The following is a 21,412-nucleotide window of genomic DNA, read 5'->3' on the forward strand; positions in this document are numbered from 1 at the left end:
TTTCCACAGCTAAATTCTGACCTGCCACGTACAGATGGTAGAAAAAGGTATGCCCTTTTTATCCTTCTCTGTGCTTTCAGATATTTGTTTCTTGTAAATATTTACACACACATTTAGTTTCAAGGATATGAAGAATCTGACTGATTTCCCTTTTTTGTACATCAGGACTAGGAGAAACAAGAATTGAAAGGTGGGCCAGTACCACCTAACATTTCTTCCTTTGCCTTCTGGATGGTTGACTGAGATCACTGACTGGAGTACAGTATTACTGAACTCCTTGAACACTCTGCCCTTATCATAATACTGCTTTTTCTCAGTCTGGAATTGAACCTACTCCACTTCTTCGATCCACTAGTTTCTCTCCACACAGGAAAACATTGCCAAGATGACAGCTTACATACGTGCAGACAGACATATAGGAGAAGAATCAGCCGTGTTTTGTGGGTGTAAAAGTCCATGCCCTCTGAGCAGCTGGCAAAGAATCTCATGAAGAGAGGCTGAGGAAGGTGAATTCTCTGTTAGGGGAACTCTGCCGCTAGGAAAAGCCCTTGACCACTTGCTACACAGCAAAGAGGAACCTGCAAAATGCCCATCCATGTTTTAGTGCCACATGCCAATGACAGATTATTATCAGCATTGTCAATACCAGCTCAGAACGGCCAAATATAAATTCATTTGATGTTTAAAGCTAACCAAAGGTCACTTGCAACCATAGGATGCTGTTATTCTGCTTATCCCAACTCAATGATAGATACAGGAGGAAGACAGGTGGACTTATGCAAAATTTGTTTTCCTGAGGCAGGATAGTAAACCTGCACTAACAAAGGGTCCTTATAGCTTTGAAAATGAGAGAAATCTTACTGTTGAGTTTGCACATTTTCAAAAGGACTAATATGTGATACTGATTGCCACTGCTATCCAAACTGCAACATTTTCCCATCAATCTCAATTTATGGGAGTCTTTTCTGTTTGACATAGCCAAGTAAAATAACAGAGATGAGTAAGCCTCGGAAACATTTTTTGAAGGGTTCCTTTAAAAAATCAGAATTTATATAAAATGTATTGAAGCACCTGTTGCACAACTGGTATTCCTATCTGTTGAATGCAACCGTTAGCTCTCAGAGAAGGAGACAGCTGTGTTACTACTGTTCACTTGGCACTTACAAATGAGAACTGAAGTAACTGTTTTTGCTGTACAAGAGCTTTGGAATCATAAAGCATCAAAGGTGTTGTGAGTAAGTCTCACAAGTGAAATGAATTAACATAAAAATTATTTTGGTTCTTTAATTAAGCAAAGCCATTGTCTGAAGTTTAGTTTGCAAATTGGGAACATAGAGATTCCAACAGCTTACTAATGAAAAGAACCGTATGTTCTTCCTGCTGTGTATTATTAGATTATCAAAATGATGTTTTCCTGCCTGATATGTGAAGTAGCTCAGAACCAATTATTTCTATGATTAAATCTTTTATCACAAGTGAAAGGTTCAGAAAATGTTTTAGATTATTCTGCAGCTTTATATTCTAGTGGTCTTAGAAAAACAAAGAACATCAGTTCCAAAGGAAAAGTCCACAAATGTAAGTGAACATGGGTCTTAAGCAGCAAGAAACATGGATTCACAGCGAAAAAAGAAAAATAATTATGATTTGTCCAAAAGGTACAAAGTTAATAAATCAGACCTTTCTTTTCCTCCAGACTGTTATAGAGATGCTCTGAATTTTTGCCTGCTTTGCCAGTATGTCTAGAACTGTTTGTGTTTTTTTTCAGTTTTACAAATGCTTTCTTCTGCTTTTCCACTGTCAACCTCATTCCTCCATTGATGGAGAGCCTACCAGCCACTCTAAGGTAACCGTTATCCAGCTAAATCAGAAAATGGACTGTGGAAATGTGTGCAATAATGAACCACGTCCCAAAACAGACAATAAAATGACTTCTTTTCTTCGCCTAGAGCCAAGGCTGGAGCCAGCTTCAAAAAATACACCACCGATGTCATAGGAAAATTTGCTCTAATAGAAAGAACAAGCCTTAACCGGCTTATGTTTCATTTCACTACTACCTTACCCAGCTAACCTTAAAATTCCTAAAGGAAATTGCCATTTATGGAATAGGAAGACTGTCAAGAACAAAAAAATTGAGGCTCTATTATTATTTCTTTAATAACAGTAAAGATGGTCACATCACTGCAGAAACGGTTCAACAATGACAATTTTTTTTTAAGCAATATTATTGCCTTTCCTGTAAACTGGAGCACTTAGAAGTGGTAAAGGTTTAATTCTTAGTGATCTGTGGATCAGTGTTCTCCAGAATGAACCTAAAAGGCATGCTGGGCTATCTAGTTTAGCTTCTTGCCTTCCTGCATTGTTCCCTATACTCCATTCCCTGCGATTTCAAATTAGGATACCCACAAATACCGTTAAGTATGGTAAAGTGACAGTTTTTGGACATTTCCCCTGGGAAACTGTTCCACAGCCAAGTATCTCCAAATTTTCTGTATTTAGCTCAGCCTCATTTTTTATTTTTACTTTAAGTCAGTTATTCCTCAAAATTAATTTAATCTCCAGCATTTACAACATCTAGGGATATCTATTTGTTAGGATGTTGTGCCTTGTCCACTTTCTGTCTATTCATTCCTTAAAGTGCTGGGGGATTGGACTAGATTTTCCCCACATGAGCACTAAGGTCTACAACAACGTCTACTGTATCACTCTACATTTAGGTGCCCAGATGGGAATTCCTAGTGGAATTCACAGCAATGTATCTAGGGATGGATTCCCCGCAGAAGAGAACAGAAGGATTTCTACACTGGCTCAGACCAACTGTCTGTTTAGCTTGGCATCCTGGTCTTCAACAGGGCCAGAAGCAGATGGGAAAAAGAGAAAGAGCAGATGGGAAAAGGGGAAACAAGGCAATACAGAGAGGATTCTTCACCATTAAACCCTTAATTCACCATTTACTTACTCATGGTAAGTTGTCAGTGATTCAGGACTTCATTAGCCACTAGTTGTATCCAGACCACCCTGTTTAATTCCTAGTGACAAAGCTGTCCAACCTAAATATGTTTATTCCCTTTTGAACTCCCTTGAGTTTTTGGCCTTCACAGCATCCTAGTGTCCTAGTGGACATGAGAGCACTCTTGAGACTTCCAGATTTGCTGTACATGCCAAGTACCCAAACCCAGCCTTGAGAAAAACGGATGGCCAGTGGCAGACGTTCTCTCCCTCAGTACCTCTAATACTGTAGACCACTGGCCAGAGAGACTGAAAGTGCAGTACAACCAGCACTCCCATCTCAACAACCTATGGACTAGATAGATCCCAAGGTTACACACCTACTGCTTGAGCTGCATAAACCTGAGGAGGCAAGTCCATTGAGCAGACAAAGCCCCCAAATACACTTAGAATTAGCTGTTCCTACTGTTTCTTTCAAAAATAGAAGGTGAGTTAGCCCTATATTAAAAAAGAACAACAACAACAACAAAAGACAATCTTGGGAAGCAGGTGTTTGTTCTGAATACAGTTTCCTCTCAAATATGGAACAAATGGTTTCATTCTCTCCTGTGCCTTAGAGGATGTGAATCCACCTCCTCCACAGTAGGACACCTCTCGTGTTGCAGAACCTTCACTGAAATCTAAGTTTACAAACAACATGAATTAGAAGGGGAAAAAATCAGGCATTTTTAAAAGAAGTGGCAGTTTAAACCAAGACAACATTTATAACAGTGTCCTTATTAGGATATGTTTGTTTTTTTTCTCTATTCACTTTCTAATGCCAAATCTGTCTTGTTTTCATGAAGTCCCTAAAATTGGGCTGCCAGTCGAATTCCCCAGACTATGGCTCTCACATTCCACTCCACCTTTTTTTAATATCACTCTAACTCAATTTTTCTCTTTTCTTGGTGTTAACAACCTTGGAATGAGTTACTAACATCTGTCCCCTTCACCTGTGGGTGTGCCAAGCTGTCTATATTTTCATCTCCCTCACAACTCAGTTTCCCCATCTTTCCTTCGCTTCCCAGTTACCTTCGGTGATCTTGTGACATTTTGGATGCGACTTCAGTGACAAAGAAAAGATGTCATCTAACTGCTTCCTGACTTCATCTTGCTTCTATTAACCCATTCTGCTGCCAGACTGCTCTGCAAAGTCCTACTTTTCTTCCCATTTGTTTTCTTCCTATATTTCTTTCTACATTATTAATTCTGAAGTTTTTCAAGCTGATTCTCTTTGCATTTGATTATTACCTCCCACATGTATTAACCTACATGTGTTTCCATGTGCCCCTTGTTTACTTCTTTTCTGTATGTTGCCAATAGAGTACATGCCTATCTATCTACTTATTTCTTTGGCCTATCCACTCTTCACATTACTGCCCAATTTCATATCATCTGCAAGCATGTTTCATATCTTAGCACTCCTCCTTGATCACCAGCATCAGTATTAATGGAAAACAAATTATTTGGTAGCCTACTAGGTAAAGAATTTCCACACAATACACTTCTCTGTTAGTCTTTTCTCACAGTCCTTACGGTAGTTTTCAGTCAATGCACAATTGTGTGTTGAGCTGCATATAAAGCAGCACAGACTGGCTTAAGCAAGATGTAAGGAGATATTAATGAGCATAGTGAGACACTCATTATCCCAACATTTAATAGTCTGGGTAGAATTAATCTCATTGAGCTGTCCCACTGCTAAGCTAGCTGTCTAAGGAACTCTTTATAGATAAGGAAAGAGACAAGCATTTTTAGGGCACAATTCATCTGACCTACTTTAGATGTCTGCTTTAGGATGGGGTGTGCTGTTTGTCTCTAGTGACTAGATAGAAACTGAAAATAGAATCTAGTTCTTGAAATCAAGCACTTTCTTCTCCCCTCTTGTAGGTCAGAAGCTTTTGTACCTTTCAGAAAAATAATGCAATTGGATTTTCCAGGAACAATGTGTGAAGAAACAAAAATAAGGAGTGATTCATCTGTGAAATGTGCCCATCTGCAGTGCAGATATCCCATCTGAGAAATGGGATCAGAGACTTCTTTACGGTGGTGGAAGGAAGCAGGTACTTTTAGGAAGCAGATCCTAAAGTGGATATTTAAAAATGGAACATATGAATCATTCTCCAGAAGTTCCTGTTTTTTTCTATTAACTATCAAGAGAGTCTCAATACTGCATTTTTGGGATCACATATACCTGTATTCTATCAGGTATGTGTAGTTCTAAGCTCTCAGCACAAGCTGAAAATTTCACATGTAGATGTGAACACGGGTCTAAAAGGGGGGGGATCTTATCAATGTGTATAAGTATCTGAAGGGAGGATGTCAGGGGGACAGGGACAAACTCTTTTCAGTTGTTCCATGTGACAGGACAAGAGGCAATGGGCAGAAATTGAAGCACAGGAAGTTCCGCCTGAGCGTGAGGGGGAATTTCTTCCCTGTGAGAGTGACGGAGCACTGGACCAGGTTGCCCAGAGAGGTTGTGGAGTCTCCTTCTGTGGAGATCTTCAAGGCCCACCTGGATGCAAACCTGTCTAACATGCTCTAGGTGACCCTGCTGAGTGGGGAGGTTGGACCAGATGATCTCCAGAGGTCCCTTCCAACCTTACTGATTCTATGATTCTATGAAAAGCCGCACTTAACAGATGCCTATTTCTTGCTCTAATAAAGCTGAGGCTGGCTAGCACAAACATAGACCTGCACTGGAGACATCTAAAGCTAAGTGAAATGAGTCCTATTACTTTGACCAACCTTGCTATGTACTACAAAGAGAAGTAAATTTTATGAGCAAACACCAAGCTGCGGGGAAACGGCCAGGTCTGCCTTTATCTTTTTATGCTCACTAGGATTAAGATATGGGACTAAGAGTGGAAGAAGAGAATAATGAAGTATTTAGAGGACATCTGAGGACATGCACGACTTACCAAAAGGTAGAAACTGAGGGAAAGCCTGTAAGCTATCTACACTGTGCAAACATCAAAAGAGGGAGTATTCCTTACATTGCTGAGAGATGTTCATGGGACACAAAGCAAAGTCTGCTTAGATGAAGTCAAGGTCTGCTTTTCATCAGCAGGCCCTAAATAAGTTCATTAACATCTATATTTAAAGCTAGTAGTAGCAATATTACTACTGTGCCTAGGTGACCTGGCCAAGAACCTGCAGAGCTACAGCATAAGTAGCAGAAATATCATCAGATGGACTGATGACATTGCAATGAGATCTGTGGAGGGGTCTGAAGGGAACTGTAGAGTAGTTCAGAGAGGAAGAGACCTCTGGAGGTCATTTGGTCCAATCCCTTCACTCAGAGCAGAGACAGCTTTGAAGCTAGATTGGGTTGCTCGGGGTCCTGTCCTGTCCAATTCCGAATATCTCCAAGGATGGAGATGGAACTGTTGAATCTTTTCAAAAGTATACTGAAGCATGCAGAAATATACTGTAGGCACCACGCTGAATCAGCAAGCAGAAGGGAAAATTACTTGTAGGTCTTCCAGGTCTGATGTTTGTGCTTTTAACTCTTACATCTTAAATATCCTATCTAAATTTCATAAAACGGAAAAAGTCAAGTCTATTTGGCATGATTTTAGCTTTGGCAAACATCACTAGTGTCAACCATACATTCAAAATTATGACTGAAGATATTTATCTATAGGCCTTTCTAATCCATGCTAAAACTCTTGCTAGATTTTTTGTCTTTCAAAAGTCCCACTTTGATTACATCCAATGCAAAAAAATGCAAAATAATTCTGTCTGTAGAGAAGAGCTTCTATAGTACATCATTCAGGGGTGTGATTTTGAGTTTTTTATAGCTGAAAGGCAATGTTCCTGGATTCCACATTGAAAAGATAGGGTTGCCAGCATAGAATATTCATTTAAAAATATTTTAAATACATATTACTCCCGTCAAAATGATGTAGCTATCAAAGAAACAGCCAACTTGAAAGTTTGTTACTTTACTATGGTAAATGCTAATAAAATATAATATATTTCAAATTATTATATATTAATATTTTGAAATGCTCAAAACGAAGTGTTAATTTTTGTTCCTTTTTGGCAGACTTCCTATGGTGATATGAAGTTTTAGGTATGGATTAAATTCAGTCTAATTGGCATAACTGAACTCCTGGGTTTTTACTGTCCTTCCTGAAAACATTTTAAAAAAGAATTAAATTAGGAATAAATTCTTTGCATGGATGGCTTATACAAATGAACATATATTATGGATTCTAATCAAAAGGAGAAAATGTGTTTTAATTTGTTCTTGGCAATTTTAATGACTCAAGAGGTTTCAATTTCCAAAATGCATATTTTGTACAGTAAAATTAGGCTTTGTGGTTAGCTAATAATTTAAAAAGAATGTTCTCTGCTTTATAAGTAAATAAAATCTAATCTAATATACCTGAATACAACAGATGCTGTCTGAAAGCATCTAAAATAATAGCTGTAATTCAAACACTCACCAAGATTTCATCATTACTTTACCAAACTGTAATAGACACTGAATACACTTAAATACAAATGATTATTACACTCATAATGTGTCTCATTTGCACACATGGCAGAAATTTTGTTACATAAAAAATTCACCAATAAGCTTATGTTTGATATTACACGTGCTTGAAGGTATTACAAATAAATATAAAGCATTTAGCATGTATAGTTTCTAGGTGTTAGTTTACTTCTCTAAAGTCTATATTGGTCCTCTCTTGTGCAAACACATCAGCTTATTCCTGGAGGCCAGGTACCACAGGAAAGCATGTTACTCCTTGAAACTGGGCCAAATGTACCTCGGTTATTCTTTTGGAATATATAATCAAAGTAGCTTTAATTTTTTTAAAAACTATGATTCTCAAAAGTGTTCTTTTATATCTATTTAAGTCTACGAACTATGAAAAATGCTAACCATAAGAGAACATTACCTGAATCTACAGAAAACCAAGTATTTATTAAGGAATTTATTTATCACCAAGTGGCTCTGTGCCTAAACTTAATAAATTGTGCAGTACTTGTCTTTGATGTACAGATTTTTGCATCTTATAGTAGTCCTAGAAAAGGAAATACTTGTCACTTAATGCTATATGCAAAAAGTTGTACTTTAATCACAATAATATATTCTGTAATATAAACATCGATTAGAAAATGCTGACCAGTAATATCATATGTTTTTAAATGTATTATTCAAATTTGGATGATATACTAAAATATTAAATATGCTTTGGAGTGCTTTAAGAAGAGACTTTGTTCCTTTGTGTATCAGGAAGCAGAGGATGCTCAAATACTGCAGTGCTTTTTATTTTCATGATAAGAATTTAATGTTTATCTTTTCCAAGGTATTATTAATTTGTGTGATGATACTTGCACAAAACTGAGCTGAAAGGAGTAAACACTATTCTGTTCCTTAGCCAACTGTTGGCAAATAGCTGAGTTTAAGTCACAGTAATAAAGGCAACTCTTAGTATGTCTAATTGTCTCTTTCAGGGTATGCAAGTGTATTTTTCTAAGCAAAGTTGGAGATTAGATGCAGTCTTCTATTCAACATGTTCTCTGAGAAGGAGCCATTTTAATTATAAGTTCTTAGTCAAACAATGATCTGCTTATATTGCAGAGTAATGATATTCTTGCTAGTACTATTGTCTGGATGCATGCAAATGAAGATTAAAATAATGTTATCGACAATTAATGATGCATAGCTGTTTTAAATCTGTAATGTCAACTGTAAATCTCAAACAAGACTTTCTTTCTCCCAATAATAATGTAATCTAGATTTAGTTATCGTTTTGTGTTTAATGCGTAATATGTTATACTAAAAGCTACAACAAGTAGCAAAGATTACTATCTACACAGACAACGTGCCATGCAAAAATCTACATAGGCATCTCTGAGGAGTAAAAAAAGTAGAATAGTATGGTCAGGGCTTGCATCTAGCTTTGGAAAAGGACAAAATCACTGAGATAAAGTTAAGGATACATAAATGTGAATTTCAAGTACTGTCATCACAGAGGAGGTAAGCATCTCCACAAAGTGTACTGATGAACTTCAATAAGCAAGACTTCCTGGCTAATCCAGTTGGGAAACAAGGGACAGGTTCAAAAATTTCTTGGAATAGTGAACTTAACAGAAAAAGCTGTATATAACCTAGATATTATTAAAAAAAAACCCTTCAGAACGCTAATGTACAAAATCATCCAGTGTACATAAGCTACTGCTTTTGAGAAACAGAAAGGAGCAGTTAGAAAAGTCTTCATCATTAGATGATAAAAATGTAAAGTCAAAATTACTTTGTTTATACAAGCTTGCAAAGAGAGCATAGAAACAGTTCTCTTAGGTAAAAATGGAGACTGCTAATTTGTGCATTATCAATATCAATTAAACACTGAACTTTGATATGATCAGAAAGAAAAGAGGAAGACTGAGTTCTGCTTTAACAGTGAAAAATATTGTGTCTTTACAGAATATCAGTATTAATGTGAACATTTGTATCACATATTGTCACTGCCAAAAGACAGGACAAAATACTTGTCTAAAACCAGTGATGTTTTTTCAACTGCCAATTTAGGATTTTTCAGTGGAATCCACAACTGGGATTTGATGGTTGTAGGCTTACACTCCATCATGTTTGAGAAAAATCCTTCCTAGACATGGTATGTCCTCAAATGTAACACCTGACAAACTGGCTGCAGTTCAACAGACAATGAGTTTTCAGTGATGTCCTGAATTAGACATACCACTAAGTTGGGTAGGAAACAGCGCTAAAGTAGTAAGAAATTTAGTGGGAAAACCCGCAGCCAGATAAGGGCCTATACACAGCACTGAACTTAGGTTCAGTGGTAAGGTGCAGAATGGCACCAATGACTAATGGGTCACCACAAGCTGACATGTTAATTCAGAAGAAAATGGAAAGCAGGAACATCTAATGTTGGAAACTGAAGCCAGGGGAACTGAGAAACTCTGTTCTTGGATGAAGCTCATCTGTGTTGGGTAGCATTCATCTCACCTAACTTTAGACTTGCACAATGTATAATACGTCTATCTCTGAGCTAGTCATCTAAACTATACATTTAGTCAGTGGAGAAAACAAGCTCTTATGCTGTCTAATTCATCCTTTCCTAATGAACCACTCCCTTTACCTGCTGACTATCAGGAGTTCAGATAACCACTTAGCATGCAGCATGCAGAAGAACACATTGTCCAAATCTTACTCGATGCCCCAGAAGACAGCTAACTCAGATTTTAGCAAGTGTGTCCCTAATGGAGTACTGTCCCAAGCATCATGCCTAACCAGGCACATTGCTCACTCTTTTTAGTGTCAGATAAAAATTCCACCCACTAATTAAAAAAAAAACAAAAAAAAAAAAAAACAAAAAAAAAAAAAAAAAGAAGAAGAAGAAGCAAGTCCACCCAACCCAAACCCGAAACCCAAGAAACTGAACATATCTTAAGTATTTTTTTTGGCCATGCCTTCCTGCGCAAGATAATTGTGCTGATTCATGAGTCACAAAACATGAAACCACAGTGGTTAAAAAACCCTCCAACTTATATCTTTGATGTAAGTACTCCAGTGAAAATAAAACATAATGCTAGTGGTGAAAGTGATGCGGCTCATATAATGCTCTCTAAGAACTCAAAAATGGCTGTTCAGGAAAAGATTATCTCTGACAAAATGTGATGCACGCCTAGGAAAGAGTCAAGCATATAGTTGTTTGTCCCCTACAGCTTAGGAACTTCAAGAGACAGTAACACTATATCTCTGCATTAAGTAGCTTTCTGTGAATTTGTCTTATCACTTGCAAAACCCTGTAAACTTGCAGTATCTACAACATCCTGTGGCAACAAATATCACAATTTAATGTGTGAAAATGTACACCCTTTCATTTGTTCTGATGCCACCATGTCATTGATTTGATCCTCCTTGTATAAACGCTGAAAAAGTGAATAATCATTCCCAGATAATCACTGCTCTCCAACAACTAAACCAAAGATGACCAGCAAATGTGTGATAGCCAACTGCTGTATTTTTTGCCCTGCTATAAACTCTCATTGGTCAGCTGAAAGTCATAAAGACTCAGGGCTGCTGTGCAATGTGATCAGTAAGTAAAAACATGAAAACTTATGTACCAGTAAAATTCCTAAGGCTGCATTAGATATAATTTATTATCATCCAAGAGATGATAGCAGTCCATCAAAGTGTACTATGAATCATTTATGCTTGAACATGTGCCACAGCATAAACCCTTAAATGCAGCCCCTGAGCACCTTCGTGTCAGTCCAGACCAATAGCATACATTTAGCAAAATATCTTATTAACAAATCTGTGTGAACGTCTTCATGAGACTGGGCATCCCACACCCCAGAGGAAGGGCAAAAAATCATTCCCGCTAGCTTCCACCATGAGGTGGTGAATCCAGGGAAAAGTTCCTGCCTCTTCCCACTCTCTCATTCCCCTGAAGTCACAGCATGTAAGAAAGTACACCTTCCCCACAAATGACCCACTGACCCCTTTTCCAAACGACTTAATATTATTGTGACTCAAGTACCTTAATTCAGCTTTTAAACACGTTAAAAGATTCTCCCTCCTGCAGAAGAGCACTAAGAGAATACATTCCACCAACACTCCTGTCTTCGGGGAGACTCGGTTTCTTAGAAATAGTGCTAAGTAGCAGAAATAGTCAGATGAAAAATCAAACTATCGAAAAAACACCCTAAGAGCATCTTAAAATATTTCTGACATTCCTAAAAGGAAACAATGTGATGTATCCACGTTTTAATTTAGAAATTGTCTAATTTTGTAAACTGGGGCTAAAGAGTGTTAAAAAGCCTGAAGCAAAGTGATTCAGTTGTATAGAACCATTTTTTTTCCTTTACCATGTTATTGGCAGCAACAGTGATTTGTGGAACTGCTACTCTTCCTCCACAAGTAATCTCAACACTTACATAGGCTACTTGCTCACTGACTCTCTGCCAGTGCAAATCTAGATCACAGACCTGATCCTTATGCAGAATTTGTTCTGCATTTGTTCCAATGACAAAGCATTACATATAGACTTAGAAAAAGTCATTCCAATAAAGTGATTTTATCCTGCCTGTGGTTCATGTTGTAAACAGCTTAGATTCAAGGAGACAGATCCCTCTACCTGTGAAAATTCATATATGCAAGATACTCCTACCTTCATTCATATAGATGTTTTGAGCACAATCATATTAGTGTGGCTGTTTAATAAACCATTTCCCCCATCTTTTCCTGAAATTAAGATACTTTCATATCTTATGATGGCTATAATTTGTCCATTCTTTCTATTACTTTTCTATAAATTAATTGTATTATAGCTTCTATAATAATCAAGTAGAAAGTTGACATTTGGAATGCATGTCTTTCATACAGATCCACTCAATTGTATCTGTCAGCTTCAGTTCCAAGTAGATATATGTTGCAGGAATTGTTGACAGATACCTGATCTGAAGACCATCATGCCCTTTCAGATTTCTGCCAAGCTGCATTATATTATGTATGCTTTATCAAGCCTTTTATGTCCACCTTTGACAATACACAGTTGTTGTTTCTGTGCTGGCTCCCAGTTTATATTACATTATATGTGCAGTGCATAGACATTCATAAAAAAAGGTTGCTAAGATAGGAAGCCACTCCCTAGGAAAGTATTTTAAATGCATCTATCAAAGCAGTAGCTATTTATCAAATGAGGTAAATATGACTCACTAAAAACTTGCCTAGTTATCTTAAGGCTAATACTAGCATCCATTACCACAATGTCTAAGCATCTTATTTGGAAAAGAATGGTATAAATAAAATTCCTAGTAGCATTGAAGGAGTCAAATTTCTATCTGTAACACAGAAGAGTGTATTCATCTCTACAGCTTTTGTTAATGTTTTTGTTTGTGTGATGATTGATATATTCACAATGTTCTCTGCTTGGGGGATATTTTTTGTCAGGTTTAGATTTGGGCTTGATGGTTTCTGCTTTATTCTTTCAATAAAATTAACTCTCTTTTCTTCAAGGACAGCTTTTGAAGCGTTTCTTATATATGGTGGAAATATATAAGATTCTCACTCCTTCGAGTGAGATAGATTGATAGCAGAATGAGCCTTTTCACCATTCTTATGATCAGCAGCTGTTATCCTATTTTTATCAACAACTTCATTACTGCAGGAATTGTTTTTGCAAAATGTGAATGATGCTGCTGAGATCATTCCACACAGGCAGATTTCTCCACAGAAATTTTTACAGCCAGTTTCAAAAATCTCACTTTAAGAAGTAACCACTAAGTTAATATGGAATAATACAAATTTGTCATAAATGTATGTATGATTTAAAAATGTGGCATGCATAATATGGATGTGATGGGCAAGAATGCAGAACTTTAAATTCCCCAACTATTTTATCCTTTTCATAATGTATATTTCAGCTAGTCACTGTTTCTGTAGGAAGCAATATGAACAGTACACACATACAGACATGATCCTCATGCAACATGCACATTTACTTTTTTTTCAATCTGGTAAGTCTACTGGGCCCTGACTTGATACACCTACCAATAAAACCTGAAGAAGGAGGGTTGGGCTGTATCTTCTCTTTAGTGTTCTCCTGAATGATGTCCCAGAGCTGCCATATAAACTTTGGATGAAGAATGTAAAATGGCTGGTTTGGGTTCTTCCTGCGATGCTGTACATAGGGAGTGAACAGATTGTAGTCTGGCTTCTTATACCACTGAGAGGAAAAAGAAAGAGATTATTTAATGGTATCCAATGTATTTTTAACATGAACTAGCTTCATTCAGGTTCTTTAAAACAGAAGCAAAGTTAGCTGATCAGTATGTTCTTCCTACAAGGACCCCCAATAAGCAGTTCACTGCAGTGGGATGAGCCAACTGTATCTTCCACTCTCAAGCCCACATTAAATCATGGGTTCAGAAAGCCTCAACACAAGGTATGGGCATTAGGATGAACCTTTCTCCACTAGTGCCTCTATCCCCGTTGGCAGCAGCAGCAGGTGAAGCAGCCTCAAGACAGCCTGTGAAGGAGGCAGACGGTTTCTAGCATCAGTTGCTAAGGCAGCTCAGTGGATGAAGGTTTAGTTTTTTTACTTGTAGTCTACCCAGCTCTGAGTTCTTCCTGCCAATAACCATCAGATCAACTAGTCCACTGGGGTTGTGCAGCACTAGCCAAGGCAGAGACTCCCTGAGTGACAACCAGATGGATATCTGCTGCTATCAGCGAGAGAGTGGGCAGCTGGGCACAGATGGTTGTGGGCGAGTGGACACAAAGGAAAGACTGGTGAGGAGGAGGCCTGAGAAATGGGGAAGGAACCAAGAGAGTTTTTTATTAGATTGTATTTTGTTTGGAAAGATGGGGAGAAGGTGGGAAAAAATGGGTGCAATTCTTCATCTTTCCTGATAAAGCCTCCTTCTAAAACCTAATAATGTTCCCTACTTGGCAGATACACCAGAAATCTCACTTTTACAAGAAAATAGCAATGTTCTATAGAAGAAAAAAAAAAAAAAAAGTCATCCACCTAGCCTACGATGCCCATTCCAGTACAAGTGTGGCTACTAGAAAAGCTTTTAACCAATAAACAGATGCAGAAATAGTGTGCCCCACTCCTCAGAATAAGACTTCAGGATTTATTGTGATGAGTGAGAACCAGGAGACTGAAGTACTAAATTTTGTCCTTTGTTTTCATACTGGTTAAGAAAAGCACCAAGGAGACATCTTACCACATTCAGATTTGCAGAGTAGGGGGCAGGATCCCAGGCTACTAAGATAACATCTTTGTACAAAGAGCTGTCAACAAAGTGGTGGTTTGGGTTGGTGAGAATCTGCAAACAAACATGCAAAAGATTGCAGAGTTAAACTTTTCAAAAGCAGCTAGGACCATCCCTTAAAATGAACACTCCTCTCCACTCCGTTCTACATCAATTTTGGTTGGTTTTAAGCAGTTAATTTGAACTTGTTTCGCAAAAATAAAAATTGTGCGTGTATATTTATATATATGTATATAGGTATATATATACACAGATGCACACACATTTTTATATACATATATACACACATATACATATACATATATATATATATATATATATATATATACACATGTAATGGGACCACTTGAAAAGCTGCATAATTGTATCTGAACATTACAGCCTCTTTTGGGACACAGAGCAGCTTTCTTTGAAAGGCTGCAGCCCCCAAGGATACTATCTTTTCCTTTTTTCCCCTCTTTCTTTTCTTTCCATTGTTTTCTCATGCTTACTTTTCTCAATCTTACTTGAAGTAACTCCAGAAAGGCAAATTAGACCATGACAGTAAAAGCTTGTCTACTTAGAATAAGAATTCCAAGAATGGGCAAATGACAACGCTATTTTTGAAGCTGCAGCCATATCTCTCCGATCTACTGCTCTCAGGTAATTCCCTCCTGCATCTCGTGGTACACTGCCTAATCCTCCCATCGTGCTGGATGTTTCCCTTTCACGCTTGCTGTCTTATCCTTTCCCTGACTCTCCATGGCAAACCAGGTCTCTCCGATCCCTCGTGCATCCAGTCTCAGGAACGATTGAGCTGAATGATTTCAACACTAGTTGAAACAGCGTGAATTTGGCTCCAGCTTTTAAACTAATCAGCATTCCAGACAAATAAATTCATACTAATTTTCATTTCCCTTTAGGTTCCAATGAGCCATATTTGATTATGCACATTTTTTTTTCAGAAAAATAATATTGTTGCCATAGCAATATTCTTCCTACCATAAACTTTGAGCTTAATGACTTTCCATCAGCTTTCCACAATAACAGCAGAATTAGTCTTCCTGCCATCAGCACCCCTAAATTCCATTTCTCAGAGCAGTTTTTGTCTGAGGAAGTACTTTCTTTAGAGTATAGAGTAAACAGACCAAAGGGTCAAGCTTTTAAAAGCTTTGTTCTACAATTAACACACAAAGAAGCTCTTACTTGGCTTTCAAAAAGCAAGAGTTCTTTAGAGGGGTTGTCTACACAAGCTTCATTCTTAGTGAGCCTGCATTTATATGTATGAGATGAGTTTCTCCGGGAACAGCAATATCCGTTGTGGCTGTGCTCGCATCCTTCGTGTCCTTCAGGCTTCCACAGCAGAGAACATGAAGGAAGGAGAGGGCCAAAACTGCCTTTTAATCAATTAAAGGAAGGAATTTCCAGTAGCAAGGAGGGAAGGAAGGTCAGAAAATCTGTATGGACATCACATCCTGAATATCTGTAGGGAAAATAACCCTTAGTAAGTGAGCTGCACAGATTTCACTCCTGGGGAGGGAAAGGCCAGTCTCTCTGCAGGAGGCCAGAGTGTCAAGGCTGGCCTCTGACCTCTCTGAAGGAGCAGAAAGGTGGTGGCAATAAGTATGTTTGTGAGGAAAATGAGGGAAGCTATGTGAGCTGACCCGGTCTGACTTTTAGAAATGCCCTGCAGTTTCTTGAGAGGTCATGTGGAGAACAAGCAACACACTGAGCAGCACAGGAGGCTACAGAAATCTCTATTATCATCATGGCAGGACTATACCACAGCAGTGTCTGAAGCCAGGAGGATCCCAATGCACCACTAGCAGCAGGGATCAGCTGATTTACCCATTTAGTCTTTCCACGTTCACTGTGTAGCTAACAAAGCTCAAATCACCCTCTTGAGGAGCTTCTGTCTTCTCTTACAGGGGGAGATTAGTCAACTAAATAAAGTTTCTAAACCCTCCTCCTTGCCTGGCACAGGAGTTCAGGCAAGGTCAGCAAGCAGGACACCCAGATATTAATTATTTTGACTAATAGCAAACAACAGTAAAATGAATAATAGTTTAAAAAGAGAGGTAAAATAAATGACACTAAGGTAAGTGTTCTGCAATACATTAGTTTCAGCAATGAAGCCAGCTTAATGTATTTCTACTTCCTCCTCCATACTAAAAGAAGAGAGTATAACTATCTCAGATGATAACTTCAATGATCTAGTCTGCTCTGCAGCCTCACAATGAACTACAAAACCAGTGTGAAAAGAATGACAGTGAACAGCATTCTTTAAGTTCTAGCAAGCAACATGATGTTATACACACAGAAAAAAATATCTGCAAGGATGGACTTTACATGAGCAAAGAAAAAGAAATAAATGAATCCACAACAGTAATAAGTATTAAAAATTCTGCTAATTCTGCAATCATACTATGGCCATTGATTTCTTAAATTCATCCTTTCACATTATTTCACAAAATTTCACAGTAATTCTATTTTTTTTCAGCTGCATTTCACAAAGAGGAAAGAAGCTTAGTTTGCTCAAGACTGGAGTTCAGGAAATAATTCTGTAAAAAAATTAAAAGACAATCTCAACCATAAGGTGTCGCTATAGCTCAACATACATTTTATTTGTTGGCACCCATATGCAGATCACATTTTCTGTTTCAGTTCAGATGAGCAGCCCCATGTTAGGTGTAATATCCAATGCTCATTAAAGTATTTTAGTATCTTGTTCCTACTAAATTTTTACAGAATGCTGACTTGCCTAAAGTTATGCATTAAGACAACTCAGTTTCTATTTCTTTTGCCTTCCAATGAGGAAATAATTGGGGAACAGGAGAGTATGAGAAAAGAGCTCTGGGACCCATGCAGCTCAGGCTTTCTGAAGATTCTGGAGGCAGTGTGGGGAAGGTCTTCTCTACTGATGGCTCTGGCATCCTGTAGAGCCTTTACACATCAGGACACATCAGAAACTCTACAAATCTGCTCTTCAAAACAAGAATATCAAATAACTACTGCAATCACTACACCAACAGCATATGTGAACATCTTTTACCTGCTCTACATCATGATTGTTAAAATCACTAGCTGTTTCCCTTCAAAAAAAAAAAAAAAAAAAAAAAAAAAAACTTTATCAGAAATTATTGTAATCTTGTACAGAAGTAATATTAATTTGAATTCACAAATATAAGATCTTACCTGTGAGTTAATGATTCGCATGGTTGTTTTATTTCCAACATCTTTTTCATAGCCACGTGTTGGAGCAGAATTAAATCTCAGAACTGCGTCATGAGAATCTAGGAGCACAATGAGGAGTCATAATGTTTTTCTTAGTAAAATAAAACAGTGAAATAACATAACAGGAAAAAAACCTGAAATGATCTAAACTAACATAAAACTTACATACTTCACTTAATTTTGATTTTCTAAGTATGCTTCTAAGTATGCTAAATATTCTACTATGAGCAAATAAAAATCCTCTTGCCACATGTTATTACTAGTATTAAAATCCACTGCAAAAAGCTCAGAATAACCTATTCATTTAGCTTGCAATCCTTAAACAGTTTGCTTAATTGGCTAAAATTAGTATGGAAAGGTTATTAGTATACTCAGTACACACTATTGCTCACTATTTCGACTGCAAAATTTACAAAGAATTACTCCACACAAAAGTGTGTTAATTACAGTTATATCTACTTGCAGATTTCAATGAATAACAATGCTTAACCGTAAGCTCATGTTTCACCATATTTTATGAGACCTCAAAACCTCAAACCTACTCAGACCTACTAATTGAACATACCTATTCTCAAGGTTAGTATAGTTCTTGAAGAATCTATGTAGGGATGTCAATTCAAAACCCTGCTGTAGTACAGAAACTCTGAAGATCCTTTGGTAGCTAAGATCTAACAGAACTGAACTGTCAAAGTTTTCCCACAAGTTGTTGATCTCAGAGTCATGCAAAACAAAAAGTAGCTATGGGTCAAGAGCAGACACTGTGTATTTCGTTAATTCTCTGTTTAGGATAAAAGGTAATCACCCTCCCAGTGTTTAAGGAGATCTCAAAGCCCCAAAGGTATGGAGGAGAGTGAGAAAAGATATCCACTGTCCAGAAACACACTGCTCCTGCCAGTATCCCTCTGTTCGGTCCATTTGGTTTTATCCCTTCTACCAATAAAAACAGAGAACATCATTCAGAACAGAATGGGTACCCATAGATAATTTATACAGTTATTTATCTCTAGTAACTTAAAATTTGGTTGTCTATAGCTCAGGACTGGAGTAAGCAGGAGTTTCCTAAGAGAACTAATGTGCTTTAATGATCCCATCAAACCCTGATTTTCCTTTCTTTCGTGCCTTTTCCTCCAGAAGAAAAAAAGACAAGAAAGTGTGTGTGATATGAAGCAAGCAGTCTAACTCTCAGACAGACTTGCTTGCTTGAACATGATGAGTTTGAAAAAAGAGATTTTTCCAGATGTCCACTGAGCTCTCAGAGGCTGAGAAGGGTAGGCTTTTTCTATGTCCCTAACAGGTATCAATACCCAGTCTCCATTTGCTTAAATCTAAGCATCTTGATCTTCTAAAAACTAGAGGACATGAAGTCAACAAAGGCTACAGATACCCCACATTTCTGGAGAAGACAAAGAAAATCAAGAATCCTTCACATTTGGAACCCGCTAATGAATTTTAAAAATGTAAATTTGGTCCCGTATTCAACAATTTTTGACAATATCTTTTGAGCAACTGCACAGGGAAATGGGAACTGTATGGTTCACACATTGTGAAAGTGTGCTACATTTCCAACATTACTTATGCTGGTTCTTCATCTCAAATTTAGAAGACTTTATTTTACTGTAAAACACTTGATCAAGATGCAGTCACACATTGATCATAGCTGTTTTTAAGTTAACTGACTGTAATGTTAGTATTTGCAGATAATGAGTTTAAAGTTACAAAATGTTTGATTTTTGTTTGGTGGTCCCTGTTACTTACTTAGATGAATGTGATAATAACAAAACAGTTCTCTCTCCTATTAAATAACATAATCATGATGGGAGTCTTCGCAGTGTTTGCACTGTATTTCCAATCCTACTTTAATTCAAAACCAATCAGAAGGGAGGCCAAAAAGGCAGAACATAAATTAAAATTTCAGCCTGCATTTCTAATAGGAACACAGAAGAGGGAGCTAAATGTCTGGGAAGAAAAAGGTCCTGCAATACTGCTTTTGTAGGCCTTTTTTTTTCTTTTTGAAGGGTAAATAGTAAAAAAGCTTTTGTGTACAGGAAATTCACAAACCAAGTCTGTACAGGGTATGACTGAAGAACTAGAACTTATGTGTGCAGTATTGTCCTCCCTCACCAATGATGAGGACTTCTCTATGCATCTGGGGATACCGAGGAGCTCAGCACTGGTGCTAGGCTGACTCCAGAGAGCAGTAAAACTGGCCCCTGAAGGTGCCTCCAAACTGGCAGGCTACTCAACCTTTCAATCAAAAGGTGATAGCCTTGAGGCAAACTTTGGGAAGGGACAGTCTTCTCCTACTGCTATTCATGTATAGGAATAAAAAAGATCTTAAACAAGCTGGTCTCCCTCTTTGCAGTCCGAGTCTTCTTCCAATGTCAAGGACTAAGTGGAGTTGGAAGGGTACATGGACAGACCAGGAGCTCACCTGTGACAGACATTATTTAGACTGCATAAGCCTAATTTCTTCCTTGTAAGGAAAGTAATATGGGCAGATGCTGGTGCTTCAATTTTCCATAGATCAGCCTTTTAAGTGGCAAACACTGGCACTACATGTCCAGTATACTTGTACTTCCAAGGAGCTGCAGTGGCCACTAAGACCCATACACATGAATGAGGCCCTTCTAGGACAGCTTTAAGCAGTCAGTTGTCCTGTCACTGTCCTGGGCCATGCTCCCTACCCAGCTAAAAGTATCTGACAACGGCCTGGAGGACAGGTCAAAAAAAAAAATCTTTCGTGACTCTTGCTGCCTCACAGGCCCAGTATAACAGCCAGGGGTTATCTGGGATCAACTAGGAGCAGATCTGAAATTGTGACACAGGCCTTAGCAAAGACAACATCTCTTCCCTTCAGGTGGCATCTGATGAAAATTTCCAATTAAATCAAAAGCTCTTCTGTCAGTGAATGGCACAAGCTTTCTGTGCTCACAGTATTTCTGAGAAAATGGATACATACAGGAGCATAAGGACCACTAGGTATTACTTCAAGCACCAAATTCCATACTTGTTGTGCTGGTATATAGAGTGTGCAGATAAATCAGTATGATTTCTCCATTACAGTACTAATCACAGTACTGCTATAAACCAGGTGTATTAGGTAACACTGACAAAAGATTTTGTTTCAGTCAATGATAATACATTGTAGAAAGGAGGAATATTTCACCTTAGAGGTTTCTAAATCAGTGGGGCTTCTTGTGAATTGGAGGTTACCCTGGTTTGATTTTAGCTGGAGGCAGGCAGGGCACCTGTGCTGTGCTGGAAACCTATTAGACTAGTTTGATACTGACGGAAGTTTTAATATATCCCAGATATTTAAAGGAAACCCATCTGTGTCAAAGAGATGATACAGCGCGATGAAGCAGCTACTGGGATGCGAAGTCCTGGAAGGTGGGAGGATTAACAACTGCACATCAAAAGGTTTTCATAGGAAGCTGAAGGAGATAAC

At 37.9% G+C, this 21,412-nt stretch overlaps 2 protein-coding genes across 2 annotated transcripts in view; one reads left to right on the forward strand and one right to left on the reverse strand.

The window, feature by feature from the left end:
• LOC134154967 (pinopsin-like) overlaps window positions 1–1,993 on the forward strand; it is an 85,573-nt gene extending 83,580 nt beyond the window's left edge. Inside the window, exon 4 of the mRNA XM_062601644.1 lies at window positions 1,766–1,993. Coding sequence (XP_062457628.1) covers window positions 1,766–1,993 — 228 coding nt within the window. The remainder of the gene's footprint in view (window positions 1–1,765) is intronic.
• ST6GAL2 (ST6 beta-galactoside alpha-2,6-sialyltransferase 2) overlaps window positions 1–21,412 on the reverse strand; it is a 36,800-nt gene that overhangs the window by 5,374 nt on the left and 10,014 nt on the right. Inside the window, exons 3-5 of the mRNA XM_062601643.1 lie at window positions 17,926–18,023; window positions 14,704–14,805; window positions 13,523–13,697 (exon numbers count right to left, since the gene is read on the reverse strand). Of these exons, the coding sequence (XP_062457627.1) occupies window positions 13,523–13,697; window positions 14,704–14,805; window positions 17,926–18,023 (375 nt within the window). The remainder of the gene's footprint in view (window positions 1–13,522; window positions 13,698–14,703; window positions 14,806–17,925; window positions 18,024–21,412) is intronic.

Source organism: Rhea pennata, chromosome 1 (genome assembly GCF_028389875.1).
Source record: "Rhea pennata isolate bPtePen1 chromosome 1, bPtePen1.pri, whole genome shotgun sequence".
Classification (NCBI taxonomy): Eukaryota; Metazoa; Chordata; class Aves; order Rheiformes; family Rheidae; genus Rhea; species Rhea pennata.